The sequence below is a fragment of the Miniopterus schreibersii genome (assembly GCF_964146895.1).
Source record: "Miniopterus schreibersii genome assembly, chromosome: 2".
Classification (NCBI taxonomy): domain Eukaryota; kingdom Metazoa; phylum Chordata; class Mammalia; order Chiroptera; family Miniopteridae; genus Miniopterus; species Miniopterus schreibersii.
The window spans coordinates 2,428,296-2,444,274 of record NC_138102.1 but is presented as its reverse complement, the minus strand read 5'-3'; the positions used below and the strand labels follow the sequence as shown (position 1 = coordinate 2,444,274).

The window sequence follows — 15,979 nt, the reverse complement described above, 5'->3', positions numbered from 1 at the left end:
CGAGACCCACTTCCTAGCTGCCTAAAAAGAAAACTGTGAATTCCTACCTTTAGAATGTGTGTGAATCAGATACTAATGTCCTCTCCTGTCACCTGCGGCTTCAAGACCTGTCTTTAATCAGCGGCCCGCGCTCCCTGGCCGACCTCTAGGCCAGGCTCACCCCAGAGGTGCCCAAACACACCTGCGCCTCCTCACAGGGCCTCCCGCCACGTTCCACGCTCCAGTCTGCTCCACGTCAACCACATGGCCAAACACAAGGCCGATCCCAGAAACTGTTCAGGCCCCAAAATACGAACACCAGAAAGACACGTGGGCCGGGAGAATGCCACCTGCCCCTCCCTCCTTTCCACAGAATGCCCACGTCGTCTCCACGTGCTTCAGACACAGCCTGTCCCCAGGCCTCCTCCCTCGCTGCGGGCGGGACAGCTGGCTCCCCAACAATCCCGCCGCGCCCTCGAGCTGGACGGCAGACCTGGGGCCTCTCACGGGGCCGTGTCCTTTTCTACTAAAAGCTACATCTCACCACAGAGCACTGCTCTGGAAAGTCTGTAATGAAGACGGGCGGCCGCCATGACAAGTCCTCTTAGAGAGACGCGGAGCAGTAAAGGTTAAAACAGGAGCGGGTGCCCGTGGGGCAGGACCGGACTCGGCTTCATGAAAACCACTCTCAAGATAATGGAACCCCACCCGTTTCGGATGCTCAGGGCACTGGAAGCCCGCGTTCGCAGAGCTGACCTGCTGTTACTCACTTATCTTTGATCTCAAAACGCTCGTGAAGCCACCTCCTCATGCACCCTCTTTCCTCCGGGACATCTTCTTTATTTATGCGAGCAAAGTGGATGTGGATTTTTGGACATTCTTTGCAGAGAAATTCTAATAAAAAACAAAAATATTTTGTTTTTTATTTTAGGATTCATGATTATATAAAATAAACAATGAAAATGAGGCAAAAAAAAGTTTAAAAATAAAGTACAGGTTCCTTAGCAAAAACAAAAAGTTATAGATTGTAAGTGGAGTTGGGGTTTCCAGCTGAAGGGGAGAGCGTGTTAGTTTCCACGGCAACCGCGGCTGCCTGCACCCTAAGGTGCGCCAACAGCCCGGTGCTTCCGTGAGACATCCTTTCCTGTGCAGCCTGGAAGGGAGCTGGACCTGCTACGACGTCCCAGCCTCTGACGGGACCCCCAAAGGCCGGCACCGTCAACCCCACCAGTCACCTTCCCGAGACCAGTAATCAGTCCCCCATTCCCAAGCATATCACTCGTCACAAGGTCACTGCTGCTCCCACACAGGTGGAGATGGGGTGCGTGTACCTGGTTCACTAGGGCAAAACAAGGGGTACATCTGGGCACTTAATCCCTTTGGTCCCTGGTCCCTGACCTGCACATGAGCCTGCTGTCACTCATGCCTGCTGCAGGGCAGAAAAGGCCTGGGGACAGGTCCCACTCCCTCTCCCGGGAGTGCTGGCTCTGCTCTCCCAATCCGGCTGTAGCCCCTGGGTATGGGAGAGCTCCAGCCCTCACAGGACCACAATTCCTAAGTCAATCCGAATCTGAAAGAAGCAGACACTCCCTTTTCAGCTGGGGAGGCCCAGGAACCAGGCCGGCATTCATTCCAAGATAAGAAAGACCTCAGAGCCGGGCCTCCCTTCTGTAGGTGGCTCTCTGGGGAGAGGTGAGGTAGTAACGTATTTAAGTTCCCTGGGGAACAGGGCAACCTTCCTAAGAGCTTTCAGAGGAGACTGTGTTCCCAGGTGGGCAGCAGGAGGAGGCTGAGGCCTTTCATCTCCGGTGGCGACGTGTTCAGAGATGGCTCTGATAAGGAGTGACTCCTCCACAGCTGGGGAGGCTTCCAGCTGACCCTTGAGGAAGGCTCTGACTTCTGACCCCCCCATGCTCAGTCAGCATCTCCGCAGGTGCTGTGCATTTCTGGTGTCCCCCTAGTACCACGCAGCACTTCTCTCATAAAAAATGATCTTATTTTTTATATACTTTTAGGAGTAAAGTGGCCTTGATGATAAACGTGCAAAAATACTACAATAGGGAAGATTTATGTTTCAATATTTTGGACTTAATTTTCCTCAAGTTCTATCTTTCATTTAACTAATCAAAGAACTGCTTAGGAGGCCCTGTTAGAAGCAGGGCTGTGCATGGGCTCAGAGCGCGACGGGGTCGGGCGGCCCGGGTTTCGGCCCGCGTGGGCCCTGGGCAGTGTCGGCGTCTCGGTACCTGCGGTGTGTGGGCCGCTGTGAGGAGCTGGGCCTGTTACTGGGATTGTTGCCAATCTGACAGAAAGAGAACGGTGCCTCACTGTCACCTTTAACTGGCGCTTTTCTCATTATGCGTGAGGGTGAACACTTTCCTGTGATCTGCCTGCTCTTAGCCTGTGCCATTTTCCAGAGCTGTGGACACGGGTCACCTTCCTGGACAACCTGCAGGTGTGAGCACCCAACACATCAAGGGCACTTGCCTTCCTCTGCGACCTGAGTCGCAGTATTTTCCCAGCCTGCCCTCGGTCCTCTGGTTTCACTCTGGCGTATTTTTCCTTATAGAAATTATCTTTAATTGATTGAAACGATGTATTTTATTATCTACGTGACTTCGGCGTGTGAGAAGAAAGCCACCTTTTCAAACTCAGGCACGGTGTGTAAGGCTTGTAATGAAGGCTCTAAGCAAAGCACTGGAGAGCTCGGCAGCGGGGGGCTGGGCTCGGAACCAGGTTTCTCCGGACACTTGTCCTGGCTGCAGAGGGAGCCAGGGCACAGCGCGGGCCTGGAGCGCGGGCCTGGAGCGCTAAGGCAGGAGAAGGCCCAGGGCGCTGGCGCCCAGCTCTGTAGGTCAGACTGCGTGGGAGACGGACTCACCCCCACAGCCTGCAGCGGCCCCCCAAGGCGCTGGAGGTGCGGAGGGGCAGCCCCACCGAGGGCACCAGGCCCCTGGGGGCACCTTTTGGGAGGAGGTGGGTATTTATCCTGCGGACACCGCCCAGCTACCGAGGTCTCACGCCCTCGCAGGCGACAGAAGGAAAGCAGCAGTTCACAAAGGTTATTACGGGAATAATTCTTGGTTTCCATAATCAGCAAAAACACGTTTAATCATACTTTTTAAACAATGTTTGATAAACCAATGACAATGTTGTTGAACTAAATGCAAGTATGCTTTCAAATGTGAGAACAGGTCAGTGACTCTTTCGATGGTTAAAAGGAAGATTCGTTTTTTGTTGCCTTTCTCATAAGAAGGGGCCAGAGAGTCAGATTATACACTTAAATGGGCATCTACTATCCACAAGAAATTAAGGAAAGTGGTTACCTCTGGGAAGGGGGTGGGGACAGGTGGACACGGGGACAGGCGCACAGAAAGCCGTTTCACTGCATACTTTCTATAGTTTTCATTTTACAAATGTTTGATGTATAATATATTCCAAAAATCCCATTTAAAATGGAAAAACCTCAGCTTCCCACTTCCCCTGTACTCTGTCGAAGGCAATTGTAAGAGTGACCATAGGGGTAACTGCTCAGATTTTACCGACCCCACAGTGACCAACTTTTACACCCCACAGCCCTGGTGCCTCCACCGTCTCTGGGGACCCCCTGCTGCTCCCAACGCCTTTTGAACAGACACGGTCATCGGCTTTCAGGGGATCCCACCGATAGAGGACTGACGAGCAGCTGAGGCCACTTCAGACAGCGCCAAGGGCAGTGCAGGTCCACGCTGTCCCAGCTCAGCTCCAGTGGACACTGAGAAAGGGACGGTGACCTGAGCTCTGACCCTGCCTCGGCTCCAGTGGGCACTCTGAGAGAGGGGTGGTGACCCCCACTGCCTGGCCTGCCTACTCCGCGTATAAATCTCCCTAACAATCAAGCGCACCTTGGGTCTGTTTAGCTAAAATATTCTGCTCACATAAAATTCTATTTTCTTCCTGTTGTAACTGACACACATCGGCAACAGCTCAAGGTCCTGAAGACCCAGCAGCTTGAGGAAAGGGTCACAATAACCGTCCTTCCTCTCGTCAGTGACACTAAATTCATAAATGCTAGATGCATATCATGAGGATGAACCAGGGCTACCAGCGCACACCTGGGCATCGCAAGGCTGGCATCCCCCCAGTGAGGCTGGCGTCCCTCCCCACCCCCACATCCTTCCTCATTTATGGAGCGTCCGCTTTTATAGTGAACTTCTGGCAGAAAGAGGCTGAGTTAATGGTCATGGGCAAGTCTGAAGGACTAAGATGGCAACCAAGAAATACCAAGCTTAGCAGGACTGACAACATTAGACCGTTGCAGACGAATAAAACATACTCGAAAAACACATAATACTCAGAAAACGTACCAGGTAAACGCAATGAGGCAGAGCCCCGGGGCTGTCTTAAGAATGAATTACACATTCGTGATACACAGACTTGGTCAGAACACTCACCAACCATGGACGGTGCTTCCTTCCGCTGCCCCTTGTCGTCTACGGTCCCTTCGAAAGCCACCGTGACGTCGTAAACTGCATCCAGGTAACTCTTCATGGAAGTGAAGGCGACGTGGGTGGCCTTCACCCTGGGTGTCAGCACGTGTTTCAACACGGGCAGGCCTGCAAAAGAGGTCGGTCGACTCAGTGTGGCCACAGCTCAGTCACAACCCCTCGGGGGACTGGGCGCTGCTTCCAGACACCTCCAGACAGACAGAGGACACTAGGCCGTCCCCCAGACCCACGGGCCCGAGGGCAGAGAGTCCTCTCTGGTGGCTCCGCCTAAATCACAACCAGCCACACGAGACGCTGCGGAAAGCCGCTGGAAGGCTGGCCTCACGGTCGCGGAGCCCGTGGCCGTGACCTGCCCCCCAGCACAGCACCAGTGGCAGCCCCTCCGCCTCCGTCACCCGAGACCCGGGAAACCGCCTGACAGTTTCTGACTCCAAGCCCCGGACTCCGTCAGTTCCACGTCCATTCAAGCAGTTAACGGCCCGACACACCAGGCAGCCTCAGCATCCGATTCTGGCTACGCTTTCTAAACCTGAGGCCTGACTCACCACAGCACCCGCCATGTTAAAGCGGACAATCCAGGGGTGGTCAGCACCTCAGAGAGCTGTGCGGCCATCACCAAGGCGAAACCCAGCCCGCTTCCTCAGCCGCCACCCCCGGGGCCCCGGCGACACTGCGCGCCCGGCCCCGCGCCCGCGCCCCTCCTTTCCGTCTCTAGCTCTGTCTGATACGAGCATTTCCCAGAGACGGGACCTGCAGCGTGTGCACTTCCGTGGCTGGCGTCCGTCACGCGCGTAACACTCGTGAGCCCCCCCGCGGCCCGTCACTGCCTCGCCCTCTCTAGGCCGAGCCGCACTCACTGCGACGGCCCACTGCCCCGCGACGTCGGGGTCGTTCCCGCCCCGCGGCTACACGAAGGCTGCTCTGCTGCAGACTCAAACTGCACACGGCGCTGCAGGAGAGCAGTGAGGTCTTGTATTAACACAGGACTTTATTCTCTTGGGTGTATTTGACATAGTTGTGTGTATACAGCTTTTAAAAGCTTCTTTTCAAAAACCTTTGGGAGGATACTGCAATTCAATAACCGCATGCCCATCGGTGTCCCGCCCTCCTGTTTCCGACGGCCGCTCCTCCTGGGTTAGCACACTGACCAACAGCGTCAGGGAGAAGAGCCGCTCGGAAGCGCCTCCAACACGGACCAGAAAAGCAGCCCGACTTGGAGTTCCTGCCGCGCTCTCCAGGGAAAACCAGCCGCACAAGGAGGAACAGTCCCAGCGCGCTGGGATCCTCCGAGAAGAATTTCTGAAATGCAGAGTCTGTGGGAACAGCGGAGATTCCCACAGCACACGCCCGCCGTCCCCGGCGGAGGCGCTTAGCTCCCTCGCCAGCTTCTGACCAGGTCTGCAAAGTGCGCAGGGCTGGGAAACGTCATGTGTCAGTTAAGTCAGCTGACGCGTCCTTCTGCTGCTGGGGCGCCCCGACTTCCCGTTCATTGCTCCGTACTGGTTGCAGGTGCGCAGAGCCGTGTGCGTTCACCCAATCTAAGTGCGAAGTTCCAGAGAGTCACGCTGTGCAATTCAGTAAGAACAATCAGCAACCGAGGCCCACGAGGTGGATCTGTGGCCTCGCTGAGAGCACGCAGCACTCTCCACACTCTACCAATGGCAGCAAAGACGAGCAGACACCTGACCACACGCACAGCGACCGCTGCCCAGCCGCGGGCGAAGCAGGACCTGCCCGGGGCCAGGAGCGGAGGGCAGGCCGGGGCTCTGCTGGATTTAGGTAAAAGGACCAGGCCCGTCACGAAACCAACGCCCCAGAGAACGACAGAAAGACCACTCACCTGCCACGCTACGTCATTTCCCCTGAACACGACTATACTATGAAGTACATGACATTACACACCCACGCCGCTTCCTCGCCTTCACGCACCGACACCATTCGCTGGACACTACGCCGGCCTCTCCTGAACGTCTCACTACTGTCTTCTTAAGCGACAAGCTCCATGGCAGCCTTTCGGAGGACAAGACGCTCCGCCCCTGACTTACTGCTGTCCAGGGAGCAGCCTTCAGTGCAGACCTGGCTTACCTGACCTCAGCCAGTTTCAAGAAGACTCTACCCAGACTTCAGATCTCTCAAAATCTTTAGTGTTGTCCTGGAGGGATTGTAGTTAAAGAAAATCCTAATTTATTTGGTAATGTGAAGTGTTTATTTTTATTTTTGTGTGTGTTAATCTTCACCTGAGGGTATTTTTCCATTGCTTTTCAGAGAGAGTGGAAGGGAGGGAGGGTGAGGAGAGAAAGAAACGTCGGTGTGAGAGAGACATCGCGGCTGCCTCCCACACGCGCCCAAACCAGGGCGGGGGCCGGGACTCTCACCCACGACCCTTTGTGCTCGGCTGACACTCTAACCACTGAGCGACACCAGCCAGGGGGAACAGTCTTTTTTAAAAGAATGACTAACATTTAGTTTCAGGAAAAAGGGAATTTAGAGATAATTAATAGGACAATCTTTGAAGTAAACAATATTAAGAATTCATGATACTATAACACAAACATATCTTAAATAACAACCCTAATACTGAATCAACATATTTTGTGCCTAATATTTTTTTAAGAAAAATACTTTTAGGAAATAGCAAAAAGCAGAGCCTTTAACTATTTAGGGTTAAGACAGACGTCAGATACGCCTCACAGCTCGTGAGCCAGCCTGGACCACTGTCCACAGACCTGAGGGTGGTGCCCGGCACAGTCACAAGCATCAGGTTTTAAACACCTCAATTAAAAGGTCTGCTTTTTAAGTCAGAATCAAATGAAGATACTTTAGGAGCAAAGTTAACTATGTTTAGAAGCAAAACATATCAGACTAACAAGTGCTAGTAGTTTCCGCTTTCCTGAAGAACAGTTAACAGATGGAGAAACAAGGTCTTTTGTTTTCATTTAACCTCATTTGGTTGTGGCTGAAAAGGAAGGAAAACAGGAAACACTTTTTCTAGATACCTGCTCAAGTACCAATCCCCCTCGTGTCTGGTAGGAATAATCACCTTGACAGTCGCAAGAAAACAGACTTCTGATAGACAGCAATAGTGTCCCAGTTATAGAATTTAAAGACAGAACAGTGAGAGGTTACAAATTATATCCACAAGACAAACTTTTCTTCCCCTTTTGGTCACTTTGAGAAAGATCTACAACTCAGAAAAACAACACACCAATAATTGATCAATTATAGGTGACTAGATTTCTATTAGACTAAAAAGCTAGAATATATATCACTATTACACTATCTTAAGAATTACTTAAAAGTACTTGCTTCAAAACACATTAAAAAATTGCTGTGGATTTTTAAAAATAAGTAATTCTTAGGCATATAAACAGCCATCTCAGTTAATGAGATTAAACAACAAAAGGTAAAGGTCCACCTTAAATTGATTTTAAAGTGGTGAATTAAGAAATATTAGTATTAAATATCATTACATACAGAAAAATAATCTAAAGCCCTGCTATGGACTGAAGTCTCTCTCCGCCCCTCCCCACAGCTCATTTTGGAGCCCTACGCCCAGGGTGAGTGCATTTGGAGACGGGGCCTTTAAGGAGGTAATTAAGATTCAATGAGGTCATACGGTGGGGCCCTAATCCAACAGGGCTTGTGTTCTTATAAAAAGAGGAAGACACAAGCGGAGTCTGTGTGAGCCCGCGAAAGGCCGTGTGAGGACACGGCGGGGGGGCAGGCCTCCGCAGGCTGGAAGGTTCTCACCACAAACCTCCGGTCATGAGACACCTGGACCTCAGACTCCCGGGCTCCAGGGCTGAGAAAACCCTGCTGGTCAAGCCACCTAGTCTGAGGTGACTATGCAGGGCCTAAAACTTGGATTAAAATTATGATTCTGAGTAAACATGACACAGTGAATAAATCTCCTTGCATATAAACATTTGTTTTACCCAACTGACAAAAATATGCCAATATTTACATAGGAGCACACACACAGTTAACCCTTGGACAACAGGGGTTGGGGTGCCAGCTCCCCCCACAGTCAAAATTCCCGTGTAACTTCTGACCCCATGACAGCTCCAGGCATCCCTTGGTGTTACAAGGAGCTGGCTCCAGGACACCTAAAGATACCAAAATCCTCGAGGCTCACGTCCCTTATTTAAATGGCACAGAACAACGAATGCAGTCGGCCTCCAATCGCTTTCTATGAGCATCATGTCACTGAACCTCCTTCCACTCAAGGCAAAAAACATGTTCATTCATTCCAATTGTTGTAAAACATAAATATCTTCTCTAGGAACAAAAATTGGAAAGGTCCTTATCTTTAAAAATGTTTTTTTCAAAAGCAGGGAAACATTTACTCACCTTCTCGAGCAGCAAAGGTCTGGCTGGCTGAAATGACTTTGGTCAGCTCGGGGTTATACCGGGTTCCCTCTGGGAAAATCACAAGGTACATCTGTGAAGCATGAAGAGAGTGCGGTTCGTGGGGTATGAGCTTTGCTGTTCACTTACCAACGTCAACCCTACTAATGCAAAGGGAGCGATTCCCGGTGGGAAAATGTACATTCGTTTACATGCAACCTTCATCCAAGCAGAACCACCCGAAGGCAGACGGCAAGTAAGTCCAACTTAACACAGACCACACTTAAGACGCGCCTACGTTCACTGGCAGGCCGGTCATTAGGGACCTAGCATTTCTTACCACCTGTTAATAGTCACTACATGGAAATTTGGCCACGAAATGCTGACTCATAGGAAGCCTCCATTAATTAATAAAAGAGCTCCCCCCACCAAGTTCTGCAAAGTGACTTTTAAAAAGGGGCACATTTTAGACCCTTGTAGATGAAGCAGACCCGGCTGATGGGCGCTGAGTGACCCCGTCCAGGCGCGTACACCTACCTGCTCGGGAGGTCAGACCAGAAATAGTACAACTGCACTGCGAAAAATTCCTAACTTTAGAACCGAGTCGCAAACCACCACCATGTTCCACAGCCGCAGACGAAGCAGGCCCTCCACTGAATCTCACACGCCGCGCAATTCACCCTAACGATGGAGCCTCCCTGTGGGCTGCACCGTGAACTCCCAGAAGAAAAGAGAAAGTCTCACAGCCTTGAGCTTGGCACATAATTAAAAAATAGGATGCAGAAAGCAGAAATTATGAGAGAAAAATCAGTGAATTAGAGAGAATAAAAACGGTTCTTCAGGACACCCACACGGAGAGGACAGGGCGTCACAGGTGCAGCGTAAGCGACACGTTCAGTCGCCCCGAACGGACCAGCGGCAGTACATCCACAGGGTGACACGCTACTTGGGAGTGAAAAGAAACAAAAACACTGATCCACACAATCATGTGGACGAATCTCATGCTCAGTGGAAGAGCCGGACCCACTCCCCCGAAACGAGCACAAGCTGTGGGATCCCACTGTCTAACCGACAGCCACAGGCAGCAGGCCGGTGATCACCTTGGGACGGACAGGCAGGGAGACAGACGCTCAGACTTCCCAGGTGCCGGGCAAGCTCATGGCCTGGCCTGCGCGGGTGGTCCCCCGGGTGTGCGCATGCAGCGAGCCCGGCGACCCCGCACCGCCCCCCTGCGGCCGGCCGTGACCTGGCACGCTCACCCGCAGCACGTCCACAAAGAAAACACTCCCAATGCCACCTTGTCACAAAGGACAGGGTGTCCTTCTCTCGAGGCTGAAAATATCCCCCTCTGCATGGACACGCACCGTATTTCCTTTCTCCGCTTGCCTACTGATGGACTCAGGTCGCGCCCGTGTCCTAGCTGCTGTGACTATTGCTGCCACCGACACGGGGGTGCAGACGTCCCCTCAGGACAGCAGGTACCTACATATGTATCTTGGACACACACCCAGAAGCAGACTTGCTGGATCACAGGGCAGCTCTAGTTCTACTCCTCTGCGGTCCCTCCACCGTTTCCACAGTGACTACGCCGATGTGTATTCCCACCAACCGTACCTAAGGGCTCCCTTTTCTCCACACCCTCACCGACATTTGCTATGTTTTGACTTTCGGACAATGGCCTTTCTACCAGGTATGAGGTGACCTCTGCTGTGGTGACTGCATTTCCCTGGTGACGAGTGATGTACAGAGAGCACCTTTCATGTGCCTGCGGGCCCCTCGTATGGCTTCTTTGGAGAATGTTTATTCAAGTCCTCTGCCCATTTCTGGGTGATTTGTTTTCTTGCTAATCAGCTGCATGAGTCTCCCATATATTTTGGAAATTAACACCTTACAGGATATGTCGTTTGCAAATATTTTCTCTTTCCATAGGCGGCTTTTACATCTGGTTTTTGTAAATCCAAAATTATTACAAGCTTTTAAATTTATTAACAAATATAGGAGGCGGCTTTCACTTAGGATATAGAATGATAAAAGAATATTGCTCCCAGCCGCAGAACACCAGCAAAACACTGCACTATCTGCAAACCGAACCGTTCAGAGAGCTGAGGTTACAAGGCAACCTTAACGTAAAACAACTAGAGAATGTTCGTAAATAAAAACTTGACTGTCAGGGCACTTGGTCAGTTGACTGTGGAGAATTCGTCCTCAAACATGAGCTCTGGCTGCCACCCAGGAGCCCTGGAGAGGGAAGGGAGACAGGAGAGAGGGAAGTGGAGAGGGGGAGGGAGGGAGGAGGGAGGGAGGGAGGGAGGGAGGGAGGGAGGGAGGGAGGGAGGGAGGGAGGGAGGAGGCAGGGAGGGAGAGAGGGAGGGAGGGAGGGAGGAGGGAGGGAGGGAGGGGGGAGGGAGGGAGGGAGGGAGGGAGGGGGGAGGGAGGGAGGGAGGGGGGGGAGGGAGGGAGGAGGCAGGGAGGGAGGGAGGGAGGGAGGGAGGGAGGGAGGGAGGGAGGGAGAGAGGGAGGGAGGGAGGGAGGAGGCAGGGAGGGAGGGAGGGAGGGGGGGGAGGGAGGGAGGAGGCAGGGAGGGAGGGAGGGAGGGAGGGAGGGAGGGAGGGAGGGAGGGAGAGAGGGAGGGAGGGAGGGAGGAGGGAGGGAGGGAGGGGGGAGGGAGGGAGGGAGGGAGGAGGCAGGGAGGGAGGGAGGGAGGGAGGGAGGGAGGGAGGGAGGGAGGGAGAGAGGGAGGGAGGGAGGGAGGGAGGAGGCAGGGAGGGAGGGAGGGAGGGGGGGGAGGGAGGGAGGAGGCAGGGAGGGAGGGAGGGAGGGAGGGAGGGAGGGAGGGAGGGAGGGAGGGAGGGAGGAGGGAGGGAGGGAGGGGGGAGGGAGGGAGGGAGGGAGGAGGCAGGGAGGGAGGGAGGGAGGGAGGGAGGGGGGAGGGAGGGAGAGAGGGAGGGAGGGAGGGAGGGGCCTGGGCCTGGAGGAGAGTTTCTGAGCCACAGGAGAGCTAACCCCCGGGCCCTGGGGGAGGAAGTGTAGTCCTCACTGCAGTCCTATTGGTCACTGCACTCCTGTTGGTCACTGTGGTCCGGAGTCCCGAGGGCAGCAGGGGCCAGGCCGTTGGGCGGTATTAGTATCTTTCTGAGAGAACACTGAGATTCTTTTTGGGGAGCACAGTTTTATAAAGTAGTATTTAGGATGAATGACTCCCATTTTTGACTTTTCAAATAACACAATCGATAGGAGAAGTCTGAATTCCACACACAGGCCGGCGCAGCTGCTGCCTCCGGGACACCCTGACGCTGCAGGGCCCCGCAGAGCTGCCCCAGGCTGCAGGTTGGGTTACAGGGCCCTGCGGCTATTTATAGACCCGGGACGCTCCTCCTGTTCCACCTCCTTAACGCTCACATTGCCCCCCTTCCCCTTCCAGCAAAGACCGAGTGGAGACCTGCCGGTGGCCCAAAGGCTCGCCTATACTTGGAGGGGTTTGTTGCCTTCACAAAACTCTGAATCACTCATCACACACGGGCTAACACACTTTCAAAGCAGTTCTTAAATTCTAACTGCATCCTTGACCCCAGGAGCGAGCCGGTTGGCGGGGCAGGTTGGCGGGGCAGGTTGGGGGGCAGGTTGGCGGGGCAGGTTGGGGGGCAGGTTGGGGGGCAGGTTGGGGGGCAGGTTGGGGGGCAGGTTGGCGGGGCAGGTTGGGGGGCAGGTTGGGGGGCAGGTTGGCGGGGCAGGTTGGGGGGCAGGTTGGGGGGCAGGTTGGCGGGGCAGGTTGGGGGGCAGGTTGGGGGGCAGGTTGGCGGGGCAGGTTGGGGGGCAGGTTGGGGGGCAGGTTGGCGGGGCAGGTTGGGGGGCAGGTTGGGGGGCAGGTTGGGGGGCAGGTTGGCGGGGCAGGTTGGGGGGCAGGTTGGGGGGCAGGTTGGGGGGCAGGTTGGCGGGGCAGGTTGGGGGGCAGGTTGGCGGGGCAGGGCGCGGCCTTACCGGGGTCCCCGCGCTCACGTAGCTCAGCAGCTTCCTCTGAATTTCCTCCTCCTTAAACCGGGCGCTCCTCTTGACGTAGATCCCTCCGTGCTGCCGAACACCAGAAACATCGTCATCAGAACACCTGCCAGAAACACTCTACCCCCAAAGACTGAGGAGCAAATCGACGTTTTAGGAATTAAACTGTTTACTACATTCAAATATTTCCACCTAAAGAACATTCGCTGACAACTTCACTATGTTGCAACGTAATTCAAATAAAACTGCACATTGCCCTGGAAAGTGCGTGAACATTCAGCTCGGTTGGCAGTTAAAGTAAACATGCTTCTTTCCTGCCCGGCTGGTGTGGCTCAGTCGGCTGGAGCACCGTCCCCCACAGAGAGGCGGCTGGTCTGAGTCCCGGTCAGGGCACATGCCCACGTCTCCCGGATCATGCGGAAGGCGACCGATGGACGTTTCTCTCTCATCAGTCTCTCTTTCCCTCTCCCTTCCTTCACCTCTAAAAAAAAAATCAATGAAACATATTTTAAAAAATGCTTTCCTTCTTAAAAATACATTTTTAAAATAAAAAAGTCAATCACAGATGGATCTTAGTTCTCAATTTTTTCAAAAATTATAAAATCACTTCAAAGTGTCCTTAAAATGTGACCATTTATGATCTTTAGGGTTGTTAAAAACTAACCCACTGTTGTGGACTGAACTGTGTTCCCCTGAATTCTTAGGCTGAAGTCCCAACCTGCAGCCTGATGGTCTTTGGAGACGGGACCTCCAGGGAAGAAACGCAGGTTAAATGTGGCCCTAACCCGACAGGCGGGTGCCCTAATGAGGTGAAGACGCGGAGGAGGTGGGCGAGGCCTCAAGGAGACGGACGCGCCAGCACCCTGACGGCACTCCTGCCTCCAGGCGCCCGCTGTGGCACCCGTGTGGCAGCCGCAGAGCTCAGGCAGCCTGGGATTCGCTCCGTCACAGCACCTCCTCCAAACTGCACCAGCGGCATTTTCTTTGCCTTCCTCTTGGCTGAGTCGGACTCATCTGTAAACTAAGGGACTGGCTGGTCTGCTTTCGCCTTGATGGAGAATGAGCGTGAGGATACGCAGAGAAGCGGGGAAGCAGGGCCTCCACCGCCGAGGCCGCGGCTCGGCCCACACGCTGGCCTCGGGTGCAGAGCAGCGCCGAGGGCCCGCAGAACGCAAGCCGCTGTTTTCCAGGACACAGGGCGCTGAGAGTCCCGCGAGAGTGAAGGCCATGGGAGGCGCCCACGGCCGCGTACACTTCCCCGGCTCCCGGGACAGCAGGCCTACCCTCCACGCCGCACCTCTCCGGTCACTCAGCTCACTTATCAAAGCCTATTTTAATTCAAAAGCATCTGCAAGGTGCTGGAGTGCAGACCAGGCACCGTTCTCTCGCAGACTCACTGAGCAGAGGGGAAGTGACACGTGACACAAGCATGACCAGAGAGAATCTGGCAAGTGTCCCAGTGAAGACAAACCCGAGGAGGCGCGGGAGGAGGAGGGCGTGTAACTGGCCGGCGCAGGGGGGCTTCATGGTGACGTCTCCACTCGCCTCCAGGACACCGATGGGCGGCTGAGGGGACAGCCCGAGGAGGACGCGGGGAGAGCAGCTCGGGGACAGGAAGGCGGGCGACGGGGGGGTCAGGTGGACCCTGACGACAGGCAAGGGGCTGGGACGCGACGCAGCCGGAAAGCACAGTGTTGGGCAGGCGAGGGGCCTGGCCATACTCAGGCAGGAGAAGCCAACCCGGCGTGTCCGTGGCCGCAGGCAGTCGCGGCACCTCCGTCAGAATTCAGCCCAGGCCCCAGGAGGCGGAGGCGGCGACAGGCCCACCGGCTCCAGCCGCTCCCCAGGGAAAGGAGCGGGCGAGTCTGCTCAACCAAAACAGGTAAAATTCGCAGGCCCTGGATGTCACAGTTTGCGGCCAGTAAGGCACAAATCAGGCTACAAAGCAACCCTGGCTGAAGCCCAATCAGCTTTAGGATTTTAGGAATCTGGAGAATGAACCTAAGATGTTGAGTTTGATCTGAAGCTGGTAAAATGGACAGACTGAAACACTTCTAAGGTGGATCATGGGACCTTTATGTTCTAAAAAAAGCATCCAAGACCCCCAGCTTACTCTTTGCAGACACTCCTGACACGGTCAGAATCCTGCCAACCCCCCAAGTTAAGCATCCTTCTAGGGGCTCTGAATGTTTAAGGCTGGTCTTCAACTATTTCATAAAACTGCAATTCTTTTTTTTTTGGAGAACCGAGCCTGTCTTGGGCTGAGAGAGAAAGGATCCTAGTTAATGGAAATGGAGACTAGGAACTTCAGGTGCAAAGTGTCTTTATTCTCGAAGGCACCCGCCTTCTGCTGCGTCGGCGTTTCAAAGCAGAATCTACCTCTAAATATTCCTCCCTCCAAAAACCGTTACCTCCGGGACTCCTGCTCGTGCAACTCAGGCAGGTCTCACACACACCACAGGTCCTTCCTGTGCTGAGTCTAAACTCTGAGCCTTCCTCAACTGGCCGCAATTATCAAGTTGTATTTGCCATAAAATCATTTAAACTTTAGAGGTCTGTTCATCATTTTATAGGAAGGACCAATGAAGTCCAAAATACTCTGTTTTTAATATTAATGAAGTATAATGGTGACTTTCATGTTTAAGAAAATGAAGGAAGAAATAATAAACATCCCGTTATCTTCACAGGCTCAGATTAGCAAAAGCTCTCGACTGCACTTTCAAAAAAAATTAACACAACAGTAAGGCTCCCAGGGCGCCTGCCACTGCCTGGGGGGGGGCCAGCGTGAGGCAAACTGAACTCTGTTCCCTATTCTGAAGTTAAACTGCAATGTCCCCAAGCTGGCAGTTCGGAAACATTTAGTTTTCTAGATATTTATATCATATTAATAGTATTTTTCTATGCATATGAAATATTTAGTATTTTGTATTTATAATAATTACAGGAAATCCAAAATGTGAAAGTTTGTTTCCTCATATTTTGCTTGTAAGTAAGTATTTGTGAGTAGCATTATTTCTGCTTCATACAAATTGTGAAAAACAAGTCCTTTTAAAGGAAAAATTCACTTCCTGGCATCAAGTCCACCTCTTGGCAATCTATTTCATTTTTTATATGCACCCAGCAGCGTAAAATACTTTTCATCAAAATATGTAAGAATCCGACCTTCCTTT

The 15,979-nt window shown here is 53.2% G+C and overlaps 1 protein-coding gene across 7 annotated transcripts in view; it reads right to left on the bottom strand.

Annotated features, from left to right (window-relative positions):
* The window catches only part of AGPAT5 (1-acylglycerol-3-phosphate O-acyltransferase 5), a 77,584-nt gene that overhangs the window by 46,470 nt on the left and 15,135 nt on the right, over positions 1–15,979 (bottom strand). For 6 of the 7 annotated variants that reach the window (XR_013998342.1, XR_013998343.1, XR_013998344.1 and 3 more), the window contains exons 4-7: positions 12,792–12,927; positions 8,817–8,907; positions 4,413–4,574; positions 750–873 (exon numbers count right to left, since the gene is read on the bottom strand). Coding sequence is in view for 2 of the 7 variants with exons in the window: in XM_081131013.1 (XP_080987139.1) it covers positions 750–873; positions 4,413–4,574; positions 8,817–8,907; positions 12,792–12,927 (513 nt within the window). In the remaining 5 variants the exon portion in view is untranslated. The remainder of the gene's footprint in view (positions 1–749; positions 874–4,412; positions 4,575–8,816; positions 8,908–12,791; positions 12,928–15,979) is intronic. The other variant, XM_081131014.1, reaches the window with a different exon arrangement.